Source organism: Bos grunniens, chromosome 13 (genome assembly GCF_055505025.1).
Source record: "Bos grunniens cultivar Pamir isolate PY7600 chromosome 13, Bosgru_T2T1.0, whole genome shotgun sequence".
Classification (NCBI taxonomy): domain Eukaryota; kingdom Metazoa; phylum Chordata; class Mammalia; order Artiodactyla; family Bovidae; genus Bos; species Bos grunniens.
This window is the reverse complement of record NC_141177.1, coordinates 76,426,817-76,447,630: the sequence shown is the minus strand read 5'-3', so window position 1 is coordinate 76,447,630 and position 20,814 is coordinate 76,426,817. Positions and strand designations below refer to the sequence as shown.

The window sequence follows — 20,814 nt, the reverse complement described above, 5'->3', positions numbered from 1 at the left end:
TTGAGAGAGAAGCACGGCTTTTTTGTGTGCACACAATGAGTCTCTAAAATCCCATTATCCCCAACCTCCACATGCTTCCTTTTGAAGTCTCTTAAAAATTAAAAAACAAAAAACAAACAAAAAAACATCTTTCAAGACAGTCCTAAAATTAATTTCTAATCTCATTTCACCCATCTAGTATAAAAATGAGATGATGGGTAGGAAGTGGGAGGGCTCTAGAATGTGATTTGCTTACCCCTGGAATTCTATGATATTTGTGGGAAAGCCTGGTAAAGTTTGCATGGGTGGGTAGACATACTTCTTCAAAAATACTCTGAGATAAAGTTAGATTTAAATCTATTTTGATGTCCAGAGAATAGAAAAATGTTAATTTGGTTATTCCAGTTCTTTTTCTTTTGTCTGTTCAGAATGTCTCTAGTAGTTTCCACGGACTTCTCAAGAGCAGCATCCTTTTAAACTCTGATCTTCTGTTAGAATCCTCCTCTGCGCTCCTTTTCTGCTTTGTGTCTCTTTCCACCTGAGGGTTTGACCTCCTCTCTGGCCCAGCTCCTGTTTGCTTCCTCTGAGCCCACTGCTCTCCTTTACTTTTGGATTCCACTTTCCCATTGCTACTCTGCTTCTCTTAGCATTTTCTACCACCTTGAATTAGTGGACATCTTTTCCATGAGAATGACACCTTCCCTGTTACCTGTTCCATCTCTTACTGTCACTGTTTGATGAAACTGGAAGAGGAGAGGGGTATGGAATAGAGATAGTTTCAGAACAGTTTCCCTGCCCCTGAAAGACCTTTCCTTACTGTGTTATTCAAAGTCCTTTCTTTTGAAGTTCTTATTTTACATCAACATCATCTAATTCCATCATCGTCTCCTCCTTCATCTCTAGGCTGTTTCCCCATCTTCCTTAAGGCTTGTTCTAAAAGCCTTCCCTGCGTCCCAGTCCTTTCCATCTCTGAGTGGTTGTTTCCTCCTCGCTGGTGACTCTTCCAAAATGGCAGCTTCTCAGTCACAGGCTTTAACTTCCAGCATCTTAGAGTCACAACTACAGCTTGGACCACACCTCTCGTCCATCTCAGTTTTCTTTACTCCTGTTAAATAGGCTCTCTGTCCTCATTGTATGTTCCAAACTCCATATCCCATCTCATTCCTGAGGTCAGTAAAATCTTCCCGTTATTCACTTCCTTTTTCTCTCTCTTGATGGATCAAGATCCCTTTACCTCTAACGTTCTTAGAGTAGAGTTAATCATTATTTCTGTTTTCTTTATCTCTCATTATCCTGCCAACATCACAGAGGCTTTTTGCCTCCTTACTCTGCTGACACTGCTTGAGGATCCCTGATGGTCTCCTTTTTTTCGTATTCAATTTCCTCTTCCAAGTCTATATTCCTGACTGCCTTTTGGACACCCTCCTTTTTAAAAATGTTTCTAGCTCCTTGATTTCATTATACTCAATATTTTCTCATGATGAATTCCCCGCTTTGTAACTCATCTTTTCTGTTTTTTGTTTTTGTTTTTGTACGCCTCTTTCCTCTTCTGTCCCTACAAAGGGTAGGTGCTCCTTTGTCTGCTCTCTGCTTGCTTTCTGTTGGTGATCTCACTCATCCTCTTAACTTTGGTAATCAGCTGTTAGGCATGGATTCCCTTCCTTGCTGCTGAGGGTCTGTCCGTCCCCACACCCTCATTTCCAGAGGAATAACATAAAAGCACTTTAAACCTAAGGCAATTACTATTTATTGTCTAAATAGGGGCACTATCAAAGGCAAAGATGGAACTATTCACAGGCAGCCGGTGTAAACCTGTACTGTGCATATGGTCACCTATTCAGACTCATTCCTGTTATTCTAATCAGTGTCAGTGCTCACCAGCATTTAGTTACTCAGCTGAGAATTATCTTCAGGTTCAGTTTTTATTCTTTCTTCAGTTTCCAGTTCCTATAAGTTCTCCCTTTCCTGTGTCTTTTGAATTGCGCCTTGTTTTAAGACTCCATTTCACTGTTCAGGCTCTTATTTCCTCTCACCTGGAATGTTGCATTGATGTCTAACTTGTACTCCCAGTTTTTCCTTTTTTTTTTTTATCCTTCATGCGATATTTATTTCTATAAAATGTTCCTAAAGCACATTGATTTTTTTATGCACTGCTTAACAACTATTGTCAGAGAATGCTGTGAAGACATCTCAGCTTGGAATTTAGCACGCTTAACTCAGTTTAACAACATAAAACTTGTTCAGCTTCATCTCCTCCAAGGACTGTGTGTTTCAGCTGGACTGTCGTCTTTTCCCCCAAACATCTCCTGAATCAGTGGTCCTCAAACTCAGCAGAAACACCTTTGAAATGAAAAGTATATATAAATACTCAAACTTAACCTGAGAGATTTAAATTTAGTAGGTCTGTATTGAGGCCTGGTTAAATTAATAAAGAGCCTCCCCACGTGATTCTGACCAAAGCCAGCTTTGAGAAGCACTGCCTCTGTTTTCCAGCCTCTGTGACTTTGCTCCATTTTCTCTCCAAAACCAATATCTGTTTTTCTTGATTTCTCCTTAAATATTTTCCTATCTTCTAATACCAGTCCTGGTTTTACCTCCTTCATGAGGTCTTCTTTTATCCATCCAGATAGGTGCAATAGTTTTGTCTGTACTGCAGTCACAGTAAACTTTCACTGGATTATTTGTTGTCTTAGGATCTCTAGACAGCACACTTCTTGAAGGCAAGGATCCTACTATTTTATAATATGCAAGCCACTGAGTAAGGTCATTGGCTGTTGAGAGTTTTTTTTTGCAGAGACATTGAAGTTCTTAAGAAAGTGATTGATAACCATGAGTTATTATTATTATTTGCTAATTTAACCCAAAATCCCAAAGCATAAAGTGCAGTAGTTTTAATTCCTGCTGCTGCTGCTAAGTCAGTTCAGTCGTGTCCGACCCTGTGCGACCCCGTAGACGGAAGCCCACCAGGCTTCCCCATCCCTGGGATTCTCCAGGCAAGAACACTGAAGTGGGCTGCCATTTCCTTCTCCAATGCATGAAAGTGAAAAGTGAAAGGGAAGTCACTCAGTCGTGTCTGACTCTTAGTGACCCCATGGACTGCAGCCTCCCAGGCTGCTCCATTCATGGGATTTTCCAGGCAGGAGTACTGGAGTGGGGTGCCATTGCCTTCTCTGAGTTTCAATTCCAACCCTATGCTAAATTAAGATTTGCTAATCATGCTAAGAAGGAGAAAGGAATAGAATTTTAAATGCCACTTCTGTTTTCAGGGGCAGATGAGCTAATCTTAAAGAAAATTTGGTGGTGGATTGGTTCCCTTTTAATACCCACTTTTCAGGTGCTTTAAAGCATGTGGGTCTCTTTGGATTCCTCCTGAAAACTGTCATGTTGGCATACAGCTATAAAATGTGCTTTACTCAGAAAATGTGGTAAGTAAAACTGACTTTTTTACTAGTTCCTTTGGCACAGGGGAATACTTTAATAAATAGGGCTCACTGAAAGATAAAGCAGTGTTGTTTTTAATAGGGAATGAGAGTGTAAGTATAGTGATTTAATGCAGTTACAAATGCCTGCATCCAAAAACAAAGTTTTGATTTTTGTCATACATTCAGCAGGGGAGTGATTTTTTCCCTTATTTTATTTTATTTTTTGGTAGCTTCCCCCATTGTACTCTTGTTAAATGTGTATGGTGTATATTCAGAATTTTTTCCTACATTTTTCTTTGTTAGTACCTGATCAATAAAAATTGTGAACATTCAGAATAGATGCATATGTTTCTATTATATAATTAGTGTCCTTGAGGTGGAGATTTGTATTATTCATTGAAAGTATATATATATATATATACATTTCAACAAAGTAGTTGTATTTCATAGCAAGCTTAGGTAAAAGAATAAACTTTTACCCTTTCAATGTTTTCTTTACTTGCTAGTGTAAAATGTATTTCTGATTGATCCCAGGTAAAATAATCAAAACACATATTCAGTTCAGTTCAGTCGCTCAGTCGTGTCCGAATCTTTGCGACCCCCATGCACTGCAGCATGCCAGGCTTTCCTGTCCATCACCAGCTCTTGGAGCTTGCTCAAACTCATGTCCTTTGAGTCGGTGATGCCATCCATCTCATCCTCTGTCGTCCCCTTTTCCTCCTACCTTCAATCTTTTCCAGCACTGGAGAATGGAATGGCAAACCACTTCAGTATTCTTGCCTTGAGAACCCCATGAACAGTATGAAAAGGCAAAAAAATGCATATATACATAGAACACATAAATTTTTCTGTGCTCATGAAAGGTATACTAACTAGAAAACAGTTCTTGGCTTTTGGCTTTTTATAAACTCACAGGTTTATAGGGACTTCATGGAACCATGCAGCTTTGCCCTGACTTCTGACAGAACTGTAGCTAGACTACTCAAAACCCCTTAAAGCAAAGTCAAACTTCCTTCAGATAATGTTCATTGTATTCAATGTTAATCACATTTTCTTTGCTAGGTTATTCCTAGAAAACAGCTACCCTTCTTAACACTAAGTCAAAGGAGAAAGAATTGAGATACATTTGAAGATGGCAAATGGATACTGAATGAGGCTTTATAGGCAGCTGGGGATAATTCTTTGCAGAGTAGTAGGGGCAGTGATACCTGGCAAAATACATGGGAACACATGGCTCTCTGTGCTCGACCATCACAGTGTGTCTTATGTGTTGTTGACCATTGTACCGTTTCCAAGCCCTTCGTCTCATTTAGTCCTTACAACAGCCCTGAGAGGTGGGTGGTATTAACAGTCCCAGTATATAGACAGTATAGACAAGGGCACTAAGCTAAGGAGAGTAAGTGGTTTCTTTTTACTTACCTAGTAAGTGGCGATCTGAGATTTTTGGATCCTCTGGTGCCAACTCATACTACCAAAAAGCTATTTTAAAAAATAACATTTTTCAAAAACCACCTTAAAGTATCAGCCAGGACAACAGCAGCAGTGTGCAAAAACCGAAAGGTTACAAAAGCACTTCTGAAGTTTTCTGTAAGAGTGTTCCAACAGACTGTTAGGATATTTGTTTATGCATGAAACACTGAAGTAAAATGATACACAAGCTCAAGATACTGCTATTTTTTTTATTGGTAGCCAACATTTATTTTTTTTTTTTGCCTAGAAAAATACATGGGGATATTTAGGACTACTGTGCTGGGCAATTTGCTACTTTAGTGATAGGAACATAATCTTGAAAAAGCAAACACGATTATTTTGTACTTTTTTTTGTTTTATTCAGCAATAAGACCACAATTTTTCATATTTAAGGAAGTATGAAAAATTTGTCGAGTTTTAAAAGCTGAATACATGTAGCGTTGGATCAAGGCACATACAAGACTGGCCAAAGGGCGTACAATGCACTTTGGTTTTTTGTTGGGAAAAAAAAAGTTATGGCAACGGAAAAGTGATGAGGTTTTAAACAAGTCATAGCTCACAATTCAGTAGGAAGCTGGAAAAAAATGTTACAAGTTCATTACATAGTATCTGGAAAACTGTGACAGTAATGGGCAGTATTCTTGATCATTGTGAAAGTAAATCGAACATTTATGTACAGTGTTAAAACATTTCACATAAACCAGATCTAAATTTGATTTCCAGTATTTATTTTTCTTTTAAATTCTCACTTATTTAAAGTACTACTTTCTCTTCACTGTTGAGGGGAATTGCTTGTAGTTAGACTACTCTTAAAATGCATTTAAGCTTTTTAACTTCCTTTATGATAAAAACATTGTAAACACTAACAAATGTGTCTTTAAAGTTGACATTTCAAAAATCAAGATAGTATAGGCAAAACCAAAATGGAATTGATACTTGTGTTTGTTACGCTATGTGAGTCTAAGTTTTCATGTTTTTTCCTAAGTACAAGTTTCCCCCACTTGGAAGCACGCTTACATTATTGTTTTTGTGAAGTCCTTTATTATCAAAGCTTTGTTAACAATGGCATTAATAACAGCAGACTTCACCCTCCTTTTATGCCAACTGATGTATTCAGTTCAGAAGATAATGTTTACTTTCTTAAGGAGGTCTAATTTACTTAGCATAAAAATGGAGCTATGCAGCAAGTCTGATATTGCCCATTACTTCACATATTTTGATTACTGAATACCACTGGAATACAAATTTAATAGTTGGAACATTATTTCATAACTACTTTTTGAAATTTAATTTTTCTCATTCAGCCAGTTTTTTTTTAACGTTTTATTAATACCAAAGTGAAAAATGGCCTGTGCTTATACTACAAGGATCTCATGTGAATGCAGTCCTGATTGTTCAACACAGCAAGAAAATTCACTTTCACAGTCAACAAGTCATCTTACTCAGTAGAACACAAAGTAAATGGTTTATAACTTCAATATTTGCAAGGAAAATACAGTACAAATTACTAAAAAATACTAAAATATAGAATTGTGTTCAGGCATCTCCACTACATCAATCGCAGCAGTAACCTGAAATTTGAAACTTTTAATAAAAAGTTCTTAAATATAAATTATATGGCAAATGTACAGTACATTGCTTTTTCTCAGTCTCTTTTTCCAGTGTTTTGCAGTAGAACAGGGTTCCTACCATCACCTCCCTTAGGTTTAAAAAAACCAAAACATGGTCTGCTGCCCGTCCTCCAGCATCATGAGTGTGAGTGATCTGAGTCTGGAATACCGCTGTCTCTATAGCTTCGGTTACTACTGCTTTCACTGTGATTGTTTTTGTACAGATTCATCCCATTAGGAGGAAATATGGTGTGTATTACAAATTCTTCCTTTGAGATGGGTTCATTGCTTATTGGTAACATCTGAAAAGAAGTCTCCCTGATTTCCAGGATGGAGTTGTCCTTCTTGGTGCCAGCTTCCGCATAGTCGTCCTTTCTTCTCCTCCCTTTGCTGTATGCACAGTTCCGTGAGAAGAGGGATCCATTCCTATGAACGTACCAGCACACCAAAGCGAGCAGGGCGATGGTCACCAGGGCCACAGCCCCGCCAATGATGGCAGCCAGTGGCAAATTGGGGTTTTTGTAAGGTTCTTTCTCTTGCTCTCGATTAAGGGTGGTTGTAGGGTTGTACATTCGAAGGGGTGCAGTTTCAGTCTCAATACAAACAGGAGTTTCATCGAATAGATAGAGGTTACTGGTTTCCATGGGAACCATGCAGACTCGATAGGGTGAATCAGGCTCCAGGGCTGTGACCAAGTATTCGCTGCGTTCTCCTGTTACAATTGTTTCAGTTATAGATCCAAACGCTGGGCTGTGGTCCAGTTTGAGCCAGCTGAGTCTTAAAGCTGTCATAGGTAGGACAAGTTTCCAAGAGATATGAATTGTGTCAGAGGTGACAGATTTCACAGTAATGGTAATTGTTTTTCTTGATGGAATCCCTGTGGTTCGCTGATCCTTAGTGAGTTTGGGGTTCTTCGTGTCTGGTTGTTTGGTCACAGGAGCTGGCCACTGTCCTTGAGCAGGATGCACTGTATTGGGCGTCCCGGTGGTTATCTGAATGGTGCTTACAACCGGGTTGTCCTTACAATCAAATAGTTCTGCATTGAGGTCCTTGATAGCCATCCCTCGAACCTTTTCTGGGGCTTGGCACATGAGCCCACGCACATTGACCTTCACAGGTAGTGATTGTAACCAGTCACGTACCCATTTCATCTTGCACCCGCAATACCAGGGATTGTTCCGAAGAATCAATTGTGTTATATTGTCCAAATCATCAAAGATACCCTGAGGTAAATTACTTAGGTTATTATTGGACATATCAAGTCGATACAGCTGCCTCAGATAAGAAAAAGCATTTGGGGGCACCCTATTGATATGGTTATCTTGAAGATAAAGCTTCCTCAGGTTTGTACCTGGAAGGTTTACTGGTGCAGCAGTCAGGGAATTCCGTACCAGTGAGAGTTCTGTTAAGTTGACTAGGTTGAAGAAAACTTTATCACCTAATCCATGGTTGTTCAGCAGGTTTCCATCCAAAACCAGGCGTTTTAGGCTAGTGAGACCTTGAAGAGATGGTGATGAAATGGTGGATATACGATTATCATCCAAGCGGAGCTCTTCTATAGTCCTGGGCAAACCCCAGGGGATTGTGCTAAGGTGATTACGAGACAGGAAAAGCAGCCGGAGATAGTTGCTGTCTCTGAATGCCCCCTCTTCAATGCTAACAGCTGAGACAGAGTTATCATCTAAATGTAATTCTTCCAGATAGGGAATTTTTGAAAGTGAATCATAAGTGATGGTTCTTATGTTATTTTCTTGCAGATGTAACTCTTTGACGTACTTTGGTAGATTGGTAGGAAATTCATCTAAACTGTTGTGATATAGGTATATTCTTTCTACTTTCAGCAAGTTTTTCAAATCTGATGGAATCCCAGCATTATTTATTTGGTTGTTCTGAAGGTAGAGAGTTGTAGCATCCTCTGGTATTCCTGTTGGAATGGATGTCAGAAAGCGATCGTTACAGTAAATGAAACCGGCATCGCAGCGGCACACAGATGGACAGGGTTTAGCCATAACTGATAGCGGTGCCACCTGGAGGAACAGCCCAATTTTAGTCCCAATGAGGAAGATGCTCCAGGCTGGGCTGATCATGGTCAGCAGTGTTGAGGTCTTTACACAAGGTAGTTTCAGAGCCCTAAAGTGGGGTGAGTTTAAAAAAAAAAGGCAACAGAAAACCGTCAGACCAGTATACTTAAAATAGAATTCAAAATAGACGTGAACATTGAAACATCTAATAATCACTTTTATTAGTTAATTTTTTTCTTGCATGCTGAGGGTTTTTTTTTTTTTTTTTTGCATGCTAGCTAGCCATGAACATAATCATACAATATTTTTACCTTAAATATTTCTGGTATTAGAAGTATTTTGTCCCAAATCTATTTGACTTTGAAAGTTTAATATAGTTTTATTGAATGTTTTAAAGCGTTCTCATAGCACTTTATGTCAATTTTGTGACCATTGGCCAAGCTAGTCTGATTTCTAATTTTTCCTTAATATTCATAATGAATTGACACATAGGAATATGATTTGTTATATTTAAAGATAATAATGTTACTATTCTTAAAAACCAAAATTTTATATCTGCTTTTTACATGGTAGACTGTACAAGTATAGAAATGTGTAGTAAAAAAATCTACTCTCATACTATTGAGGAATAGTTACACACTTCTGGAGATCCTGAATCCCAGTTAAGTCAATTGCTTGCTTTGATTATTGATGTTATTTTTCTTTGATTATTAATATTACACATTGTGAGATAGGCATTTCCAGCACAAAAATAAGAAGGAATTGTTTTCATTTACTTTGGGGAAGGAAAGATTTATATAGCTAATACATCTATCTTATCTAAGTGGAAAATTCCATTTCATGTTAAATTCTTTTTTTCCTATTTTACTGTATGTTTTGTAGTACATAGTTAAATGGGTTTATGAACATCTTTCATTATATTCTAGCTCATAACATGTTTTCACAATGTATTTATCTTTCTTCAAGTTCTAATCTAAAATATGATTCACCTTTCTCCATGGGTGGAGAATTATAGATTTATACTTATCTAGTATGTAATATAATTTCTTCTACACCTTTAGGTATTAGTTAGCCTTTATAATTTCAGGCATGAAAAGAAAAGACTTTAATATTTTTCCTACCTTATTGAACGATGTGAGTAAATTTTGCGTGAGTGAAAATCCAATGCACATATATTATTTTCCTGGTGAGGGGCTGGGACTTATAAACTCTTGTTTAGTCCTTGGAAATGTTCTTCACTGTTTATTCTATGCCGCACACACCTCCAGATCAGGCTTGCTGTTGTCAATGAACATTCCAGCTGTGGTTCAGCATGGTGGGCAAGCTCATTAAAGTAGGGACCAGAAACAATTCAGTTTCCTGTTACTGTGTAGAACACATGGTTTCCTATTTTTTTTTCCTTTCTTATAGACTTTCTGTGTGAAGGTTCCTTTTGTGTAGCTTAATTCCCTTAGTGGAAATTGCTCTCTTTGAAATTCTTATTGGCTCTTCTGTGCAATGTGGTCAGAGATAGTAACTTCAGATCCTCATGAAGAAAGCCATTCATGATGCTAAGGCCTGTACAGTAATAGGTTTTTCAGGCAGTTACCCCCCACCTTTATTCCCATCCAGGATTATCCAAGTATAAACTTTGTACAGTAGCTACATCCTGAGGTATGATTACCTGCTGTGAAATAGCTATTTCCAGCTTTTGCTTCTTGCTGCTTTCTCAGAATATCTGGTGCAGTCACAGGTTATGCAAGAACAGGTATTCTTTCAAGAGGTAAAGAAAACTTAATTCAAATATTCTTCATGGGAAAAATGGAAGCATACTAGATTTCCTTTATATTTCTGTTCCTTGAAATACAGTGGACCTGAGCATCTCCTGTGAAAGTAAAGTGTTTTAATCAGCTATTAACAAAGAACTTTAACATACTAGAGACATTTCCTAGAAATTTAGCTTCAATTCTTTCTTTAGGCAACATCTTTCATCATAGTAGTTGTTGAAAAGGGATAAGATGACCTCTTTCTCTTTTATTTCCCATTTCTCTATATAAATAAAGTGGGAGCCAAAGTTGAGTTTGTCACAAAATAATTTCAGTTGTAAACTGACTGCTAGTATGACTTTGAATTAAACACAGAAGCAAAGCTTTATGCAAAGGACAATAAGCCTCTTCTATGGATTTTGAATTCAGGTCAGGCCAATCTTTAAAATTTCTCTTTTATATCTTATATAAAATGATAAAGTGTGCAAAAAAAAGAAAATAAGTACATGAAGGAGGTAAGCAAAGCCACAACTAGGATTGTTTTTAATGAAATGCCATAACTTTTTAGATATTTCTGAACATAGTTTTACAAAGTCATATAGTCTACAATTTAAAGAGTTGAAAAGGGTTAGAAGTTTTCTTTTGATTTGCTCAGTGTCTTGTTTAATTCTTCCTACAGGCCTCAATTTTCCCTATTGTGGAATATGGGCACTACAACCTTCCTCCTTAGAACTATTTCTAAAGGCTAATTGATGATCTTGAAACTCCAGTTACTCAGGTATTCTTGGCCGAAGGCAGTGTAGAAGTTCAAGTCATAACATTTTTTGAGAAGAATACAATTTTTAACAAAGTAAACTTGAGAAACTGTATTTGGAACAGAAAGGACACTATTTCAGTCTGTCTCCTTGTAATGACCATTAGGAAAGCATATCAAAACCTGACAAGGCATTTCTCTCAAGGTGCAAACAAGAACGTGTCAGTTTCCAAAGATTATCTTTTTAACTTCTGAAAGAGGCTTACAGCTTGACCAAAGAGACTCATGAGTTTAAGGATGGCTGCTTTGTCCATTATCTAATATGCATGAAGATTTTGGGGGGTGAACAGGGGAGGTGGGTAGTTTCAGTATCTGTTATGTAAAGTTACCTACTCAGGGACTTTCTATACAAGTAAGGTACATTAGGGTATCATGGAAATATTTGACCCTAAAAGTAGAAGCGATTTGTTTCTCCCTCAGTAATTACCTTGCATCCAACAAGGATAGCATCTGTTCCAGAATTCAAACAGTACTCAAAGTGAATTTTAAATAAGGCCAAGATTTGTGTTTCTGGCTCTCATTAAAAATTCGGATTCTTTTAATTTGTCACCAGATATCAAGACTATCATAGACTGAACTAACAGAAGGATACTGAAAAAAATTACAGATACATTTAATTTATTATTTAGGAAACGTGAAGTAGAAATAGCAGTTAGCAGATGGATAAAGTAGTCTCTAGTGAGTATTGCAAAGTGCCCACAGAGGAAAGTTTAAGTGATGTATTGCTTAATGTGAGGTTTTACAAGTAATGCCTTTAGGGCTTTGCTCATTATTGTTGAATTTCAGTGGAGTATTTTCTTGAACTCTTGCTTTCTTGGTAAGTGAAAATGGAAAACCAAGCTGTGAAATTAATAATTACAATGTTATTTTAAAAAGTATCTTCTGTCAAATGTTTTCTAAGCTTGAAAATTATTCAACATATAAAACAATTTGGTAAATTTAAGAAAAAAATTTAAAGCAATTTAGGAAACAGTTACTTTTGTTAAATTGCATTAAAAACTAATTAAAACCATTATAAAAATCGCACAGAGAACCTGCTTAAACGGTTGCCAGTAGGCAGGCATTTCTCCTACCCCAGGACACACTTTAAAGTTGAGAAGATGAATCTGATGAATGGAAGTTAAAAGTTGTTGGTCAGCCTAGAGTATGTACAAGGTGATGATCATAATAAGCAGAGATAAAGCTGGTAGCTGAAGTGTAAAGTTTTTACCAATTCAAAATCTAATATGTATTGGTTTTTACATTTTCAAACCAGAGAAAGAAAAAATATTCTACACTGGTATGAAAAGGAAGATTAATTTATTTTTGTTTGTTTAGTTTTACATGTGTGAAACTGCTTCCTCTGCTCTATTTGATGTGCAAACTCACATGGCCATGAATACAATGGCGGTAATAATGTGGGATTAACAGAAAGCCGAAAATCTCATTCAGTTCTTGGAAAATGCCGTTCTCTTCTCCCCAGATTGCATTAAAACAAAAGGCAAAAATACAAAACATATTTCTCTGGAGAGGATACTCGTTCAAAAATGAAGATTCCTTCACAAGTTCCTACTCCCTTTACTCAAACAGTCCAATGCATGCATGATTTTGTTTCATATTTTATATCTTCTCTTGCCTTTTTATATTTAAAAACTATAGTGCTAAAGAGATTTGTTTTATTTTGCATATTAGAGGCTGTAATGGTCTTTCCATCTGAAATAAGCAGCTCTGCTCCCATGTTTAGACTTCCCTCTTTCTGAGCTGGCTCTACGTATTCATGCATATAGAGACATTGTAGTTGAATGTGACTGAGGAAAAAAAAAATGACCCCCACTGGCATGAACACTGTGGCCAGGTTTCCACAACGTCGACTTCAGAGGCTTTATGTCTGCATAGGCTTGAAAGAGGCCATTACTTCTGAACAAAAAGGAATCGATCTTTTAGAAAAATATTGTTAATGGGGTAACTTGGGGGAAAGCATAAATGGAGCCCTGGTTACTTAAAGGAATGTTTAAAGTTAAAAAAAAAATCATATCATTACTTAAGTATATAGCATTTAGAACTGTAGCAAAAAGAAAAACATAATCACTGTACTGGTAAATTAAACTTATAATATGGATCTTCCTATCAATTTCTTTTTATAAATTAAAAAAATATGGATTTTTAAAAATGCATTTATAATGTAATCACATCTGTGAAAAGTCACCGATTTCCATGATACACTTAAAAGACGTATGTAAATAGATAAGGATGCTGTCATTTTGAGATATTTTAAGAAAACTAATATAATTGAACAAGTTGTATCTGAATAGAATACTGGTATTTATAGTCAAGAACATGAGGCAGTCTATATGTTTATATGATTCCTTCTCTGTTACTATTTTGGAGGTGGGAATGTTTGAGATGGAAAGGCATTTGATATTTCTTATGTTTTGATCATTTAGATTAAGATTATATGTTGATAGTGCTAACTTCCTAAATCCTTTATTTGTCCCTTTGATTTAAATTGATTTTTGATATGAAATCATTGCTCTAAAATAAAATCTTAAATTGAGTAGAGAGTTTGGGGATTTTAGTTTGTTTTTAATGATTTGCCTCATATCATGGTCTCTAAACTATCTGGGGACTTTTAAATATATTAAATTTAAAAGTGGAAAAGTATGTAGAACTTTTAATCGAAGTTAACTGCATTATTTTGAGTAAAACCTTGAGACTGAAGAAAATACATGATTCCTCAAATTTATGCAAGTCTGTGAATATTTCTGGGTACTGGAATTTATACAATCATAATTTAAAGTATTAGGAAAGTAATTTATTTATGAAGGCTTAAACTGCTGCTAGAAAGCTCTACAAAATGATCAACCTCTGAATGTTAAGTCTTTGCAACGACAAATAGTATTTCAAATAACCTATGTGTATGGTTAAACTGAAAAACTGGAGTATATCAGATTAGTTGGTAGTGACAGCAAAATGCTTTCTAAGCAGCCTGTCTGGTAGTTAAATTTTCCACGATCATCAGATTTCAGGAAAGTTCCAATTCTTTTGTTTAATGCCAGGCAAGCAGAAGGACCTCTAACTCTCCTCTTGAGAGTCATGAAGTCTGAAGGGTTTGCTGATGGGGAGGGAAGCAAGTGTGCCTTTCCTTACTTGGTTTTATCCAGACTATTTTCTAGCCTAGAAGATTTGTTTCTTTTATGCAAATAGGGGATGAAAGTTCTAAAACAAAGGATTTTCACTTTCTCCTTTTGTGTTACAGGTTCTTTTCCCCAATAGGTTTGTGATAAATGAATCTAATTCTGCTTCATTTATTTTGGCTTGTAAAGTTAAATCAAGCATCCTTAAAACAAAAAGGGAAACTGGGATGTTATCTTTCATCATAGTGAAGCCTGTTTCTTTACATGATATTAAGCCAAACTAAATAAGTTAGAGAACCATGGCTTGTAAGAATGAATAAGAGATTAATTTAGAGGTTGGTAAAGGTGAGCAGTTGAGAGCTTGGGGCAGGGAACAAGCTTTACGTTTGCATTGACTTTTAGGCAATTGCAATTAAAATTACGCTTATCCTTGTTAAACTGCAAACATTTTCCCACTGTGAGCCTGATATTCCTTCTTCAGTGTGGTGAGTACAATTTGCTTGATATGCTTTAAGTTTCTAATAGTCAAGTTTCCATACTCTAGTACAACAAATATTTAGGTCTGCTGTGTGCCATGCACTGAGCTGGAAAATGATAACATCCATAATCATAAAAAACATCCTTTTTTTTTTTTTCATGACAGAGTTGCGTATTGCTGATTTAAACCATTAAAGAGGACGAAAATCATCAGCACATAAACTGATCAATCCACAGTTCAGTGGTGCACTTTAAAAATGGGGTTTAACCAAATGTGGTCTCTGGGTTTTCTTTTCAAAGTTGCCACGGTAACTTGTGCACGTGAAAAGTGAAAGAATAAAGAACAAAAGCTGTCATTGTCTCATCAGAGCAATTTCTCCTTTCTTGCATTTAAGCAGACTAATACCTGGAGAGAGCTTTTTATGCATTCCTGACACTTGATTTGGGGGGCTAGGAAAGAGATTATGTGTATGTTAAACAAATGCAACTTTAGCTGCTGCTTAAATTACAGTTTTGTTCTTTTTTTACTTAAAATCTGTTTTCTCTAGCTCTCTTGTCAACAGACATCAAAGTCCTGAAACCAGCTCTCCTATGCAATATAAACATGGCTTTCAATTTGTCTTTTTAATGTGATGTTTTACCAAAGTCAGTGATGTTGATCTGCATCCTGAAACTGGAAAATGCTTTCTGAAATGTATATTTCTGTTTTGGTTTTTAAGAGGCAGAAGGCTTTTTCCAGGAGACATCTACAGACTATCTCTTAGTTAGAAATTTGTTTGTTGACTTGTGATAAATTTTTGAAATGGTGGAATGTTAGAAAGAGTTGACAAAAGGTCCTTTTTATGTTCTGAAGAGAAAACTGCACTTTGGAGAATTAATACTGCTGAGAGATTTACTGTAGAGTTTTTGCCCGCTGGGGGGTGGTACACTCTACCAGAACACAGCTTTCAGAAGCCGCAAGTCAGATGTTGGCTGCTGCCGGCCACTTTTCCTCTGGTTTAATTACAACAAAGCCTCCCGTTGAGAACAGTGAAGGCCTCGGGGGCACAAGGTGGGGGTGGGAGGGAAGAGGGAGTGAGGGGAAAGAAGGGGAGAAATTACAACCTTTGAAAAATTTATTGAATCTTATTTCCCTCGTTGGCTTCATTTATGCTGGCCTTCATTTGACTTTCAGCAATTAGTTATAATGCTATTACAATGAACTGATTGAATAAAAGAATATTTAAGGGAGTTTATTCAGAATTTTTAAGTTAGTCTTGGATCTTGGCATTAAACACATTCTTTGTTATGTAGCCCACCCACCTTAAAAATAGGGGGAAAAGTTAACCACTGAAATGGCTAGTTTTAAACCTTTTTTTTTTTTTTTCTGGATCAGATTTAATCTAATACTGGTATGAACATTGGCATATCAAGAATAAAAACATAAAGAAGAAACATTCATATAATATTAATACAAGGCAAGTCCTCTGCTACTGATTTTTGTTGGGTTTAAAATTGTTCAAAATAATCCAGAAAGAGGAGGAAGCCTTAGGGTATGTGGCCAAGAAAAGCAGAGACAAATCTGTCTGCAGTACACTTGTGTGTTTAAAGCTGATAATTGTATTTTTCATCTGGAGACACTGAGTGTTCATTAGGGTCTTGTGTCCCTAGGCAAGAGATGCTGAATGTAATTGGAGTTTCTATTTGATTGGGCAATATAGGCTAGAGAAGAAACTGGGGTAAAGATAATTAATAGCTTGCTAACAAAGTCTGACAGCCACAAGATTTCAACCAAATTTATTTCACACCGCTTCATTTAGCTCTGAAAAAGTTTTGATAGAATTGGAGGCTCCTTAATTAACACTTGGAAGCAAAAGAAACATACCTTCTATTTTACTGCCACGTTCAGTTATGACAAATTTTCTTACTGTTTTTCTTCTTTTTGAAAAAAACTTTACTTGCTGCCCAGTTATATATTTCACAGATGTTAATGTTTAGGAAGTGTTTAATTGGGCATTCTGAACCTAAACATAATCGATTTAAAATGCGGGGGCGGGGGGGGGATGAAAAGCCCAATTAATAACATAGTATTATACAGCACAATTAATAACTGATAATTAGTATTATACAGTATTATATACAATATTAATGAATTCATTATGTTTATTCATTCAATAATATCTTTGCTGAATCTTGGGTTTGATGTATTTTTGGCAGCATTCTATTTAAAAAAGAAATTAGACATGATTTTCCTGTTTAAATACATGCAATCATGTTTTTGTGACCCTGTTTTTTTATTTCAGGCTAATTAATATATCTAGATATGTGTGTGTGTGTACATTGTATACACACATATATCTGCAAACTAAGTGGCGTATCTCTGATTTAATCTTACAGATTAAAACCTGGCATGTTATTATTAATATTGGTAGTAGCGGTAACATTAATATTTTGTAGTACTTTTAAAAGGTTAATTTCTTTCTTTCCTCATTTCAAAAGAGATGGGTATCAGTCATCTGTGACTCTGAGGTCCTGTCTGAAAACAAATTCATTCTTTATGTTTATGCTGGTTAGGATATTCCTGTGTGACTGGGGATAAATGAAAGGCATAGCCTCAGCCTATGCACTATGATAGTGTCTTTATTCATATTGTTTCCCTAATGAGGGAACATACGTGTGCATTTTAGAGCGGATCGATTTATTAAGAAAATTTAAAATAGCTAATTGTTAAAACCCTTAGAGAATTTGGTTCTATAATTGGCACATAACAAGGCTTTTTTTTCCTTTTTCATTCTCAGGAAGTAAATAACAATCAAACCCCCAGATGTTGAGAAAATATAGGCCTGTTGCACTCTTTATTTCTATTCAACCATTTTGTTTCAGATCTAATTCACTGAAAAAAATTTTTTTTGAGTAGATACATTTAGGTAGTTTTTGAAAGCTTTGTGGTATGAAATATTTCTTTCAATGTAAGATTTTCCTATTATAAGTTGCAAGTGAATGGATACTCTTGAGTATCCCACTTGATGAGGCTCTACTCATTTTTCCCCCTGCCACCCTGAAATCCCTGCATACATCAGGCTTAGCTTCCAGGCTGAGCTTTGTTAGTTTTTCTGAGTAGACTTTGCCAATTACTATGCTAGTCACATACCACATTTGCCCGAGCAATGGATTTTTGGCGTTCTGCTGGAGAGGGGATATGGTTTGTAAGAGAGTTTCCCCTTCCTCTGAGTTGAATTCACTAGTTGAGATTTGCAAGCCTGGAATGCTTGAAGCAGCTCTGGCAGGATAGCAGTGCAAGCTTTAAAATCTAGGTGTAGCTGTTAATCCTTGCAGAGGCACATAAGTCTCCAGGAGTAGCTGGGTTAGCTGTGAGCAAGATGTATGCTTTTCATGTACTGCGTACTCGTGGGCTGAGGGATTATTGATTTTCTTTCACAGTTATAAAAACAGCAGTTGGTGATCATACCACACATACAGTACACGCCAAGTTAGCTAGACCTTTCGCTTTCCTCTCTGAAAAAAATCTGCCTTGTGTTCTTTAACATTTAACTTTCCAACTTATCATTTTCCATAAGCCTCTTTTCAAATAGCAACTACACGAGACATAAGATAGCCATTTATCATTATTTTTCTTTCTTTAATGAAAGAAAGGTTTCAAGAAACTTCTTGCATTTGGCTGTTACAGTCCAATTTTTCCTTGCTGGCTTGCATGCACACACACTGCTCGTCCTGGTGACAGAGCAAACGTTCGTATCTGGATGCCTCATGATACCAAGCCATTCTTTTCTAGAGAGTAAAACCGAGCAAACTTTCTGGGACCAATCATAAGGAAAAACATGGGAAACACTTACCAGGAAGACGAGAAAAAGCAATCCCATATATCCTGCTGCTCTAGCTGTAATTCCACTGCCTGGGAACTGGAGTAATAACCCTCCCCCTCTGCCCAGCTCGGAATCCAGTCCACACAAAGCCCACGGCAGCTGCAGGCTGAGCCGGTCCCGTTCGGATCACTCCTCCACTGAGGAGCAAGTGGGGGCCAGCATTTCAGTTTGCTGCACAGCCCACCTCCAAGTCTGAAGTTAAAGCTTCACCTCGCAGTGGTTGAAGAAGGGGGTGATGTCATAGATGGGCAGGACTTCGCTGAGCTCGCGCTCAGTGAGGTAACTCGGGGATCAGACAGATGAGCTTTGCCGACGCTAGAGGGGGTGAGAGCAGCCAGAATGAGGCGCTTGGCCTGGTGGGGCTGGGATGCCACTGGTTGGTAGGTGGCCGTTTGGGATTGCAGCCTCTGCTGAAGTTGACTAGAGCAGGGTGGTGGTAGCAAGCTTATGAAAAATGCAAGACTGCTAGAAGATTATGTGTTACAGTAGAAAGACACGGGTTATTTTTATTTCCAAGCTGTCTGTGTTAGAAAGGAGTTAAGCAAGATCATATTTTCATTGTTGACTAGTTATAATAATGTTATCAATGTGAAGGCTAGTAGCCCCAACAGTGAATATTTATTCAACAAATGAATAGAAAGCAGGTTCAAATAAATAACTGATTGATTTAAGGGAAGGAAACAGGAATTCCACAAGGGTAAAAGAAAAAAAAGATAACTAGTTTTTTTTTTTTCCCCTGGAAGTAATGAGTAAGTTATTGTTTGTATGTGTTGGTTTTAGAAAGTGAAACTATTTTTCATATACTCCCCAAATTATTTGTACATCTCTTTAGAGCCTAGTAGATAGATTTTTCATATTTAAAGGGACTCTTCCTAAACTAAAAAGGTTTTGAAAAATTAAATAGAGTAGTTTTCTTTCTGATATGTTTTTGCTTTGAACATTAGTTAAGATACAGACTTAAGATGCAAACATAGAAGAAAGAAAAACCTTTCAGAAATAGTTTTACTTGTATTCAAATGGTTGTATTTTAATTTATGTATATGAGCAAACTCTGGGCAATGCAATATCTAATTAGCAGAATTATAGACTTTCTATTTTCAATTTTGATTTTCATAGACTGGTTTCTACTGTTTGAATAACAGTTGCTTTAGGCCTATACGTTTTCCACTAAGTGCATTTCATTTTTTAACGTCATTGGGAAGAATTTTGCTTTTCTATTTACCTGGAGGGCAGTATCCTTAAACTCATATTGTCTGCTTTATTCTCAGAGGTTCTCCTTTGTGCTTTCTAAAAGTTTCTGTGAGTGTTTGTTTCTGAAGGAGGCTAGCTAATTGTCTTTCCCAGGACTATTTGATTATGGTCTCTTCATTAGTTTAGTTTATCTATTTACATGCCTCTTTGATAGCAGTTTGGCCTTCTGAGTTCCTCTCTGAGAATGAATGATATCACAGTAGAAGGGGAACTCTTGATAAGAGGTATATTGACCTCTATTGTTCTATGATTGCACTTTTACTGGCCTCTGAGGGCAGACCCAATAAATACAGGAGGTTTAGAATTCTAACGTTTGTTGAAAAGCCAATTTCTTAGAAATGTTAGGTAGCAAAAGTTGAATTGAGATGCAGCTGCTGTATGTTTAGAGGAAAGGGAGGTGGCACTAAAGATAATCTCTCAGCTAAAGGATGGATTTCTTTTTCTGCTACTACAAAATAAACACATGGGTTAAACTGTTTTATGAAATAATTCTTTCTAGAAGCGATTTTCAGTTGGGAGTTGATTATATTTAAAAAGAACTTTTTGCCTAACCAAATTCCTATGGTTTTATAGCCATGTTTAATCAGTTTTATCTCTATTCAGGCAGACCTCAAACAGAAAAGAAAGATAAATGGACAGTTTTGGTAATCAGTATCCAAAAGAAGGTACCTTGGCCTGGGAGTTAGGAGATCTGAGGTTTCCATTCCCTCGTCTGCCATTCAGAATATGACTTATTATCTGCTCTGGGCTTTGGTTCACCACATGGCAAATAAAGGCAGCAGGGATTTATTGAATGCCAATTATGTATTGTTGCTTTTTTTTTTTAAAAAAGATGTGGATTAAAATGTAGAAGGGGCAAGAGATTATGAAAAAATGTAAACTGTACTAAAGGCACTAACTCTGAAGGCCAAGTCTTGGGTAGCTTCCATCAGCCTACCCCATCCAAAAATATATGCCCTTTTGCTGCTTCCATTTGCTTTCGTTTTTGTTCTTTTTTTTCACTTCTTGCTCTTATCAGCTGTCTGAAATTCTGCCAGTTGGAGGTGAAC

General features: G+C 36.7%; 2 protein-coding genes across 9 annotated transcripts in view; one reads left to right on the top strand and one right to left on the bottom strand.

Annotated features, from left to right (window-relative positions):
- MACROD2 (mono-ADP ribosylhydrolase 2) overlaps nt 1–20,814 on the top strand; it is a 2,315,241-nt gene that overhangs the window by 339,216 nt on the left and 1,955,211 nt on the right. The window lies entirely within an intron of this gene.
- FLRT3 (fibronectin leucine rich transmembrane protein 3) lies at nt 5,067–18,708 on the bottom strand. Of its 3 annotated transcripts, none has more exons than XM_086335009.1 (3): nt 18,485–18,708; nt 9,624–10,366; nt 5,067–8,611 (listed from the first exon to the last, which is right to left on the bottom strand). In XM_086335009.1, the coding sequence occupies exon 3, from the start codon at nt 8,566–8,568 to the stop codon at nt 6,619–6,621; it is 1,950 nt and encodes a 649-aa protein (XP_086191135.1). In that variant the 5' UTR covers nt 8,569–8,611; nt 9,624–10,366; nt 18,485–18,708; the 3' UTR covers nt 5,067–6,618. The 3 variants fall into 3 exon arrangements, with proteins under 3 accessions (XP_086191135.1, XP_086191136.1, XP_086191138.1); XM_086335010.1 differs by having other exon boundaries at nt 10,166–10,366; XM_086335012.1 differs by lacking the exon at nt 9,624–10,366.

Bases quoted from the DNA above. Each gene is read 5' to 3' on its own strand.
- FLRT3 (XM_086335009.1), bottom strand. From the start codon at position 8,568: ATGATCAGCCCAGCCTGGAGCATCTTCCTCATTGGGACTAAAATTGGG.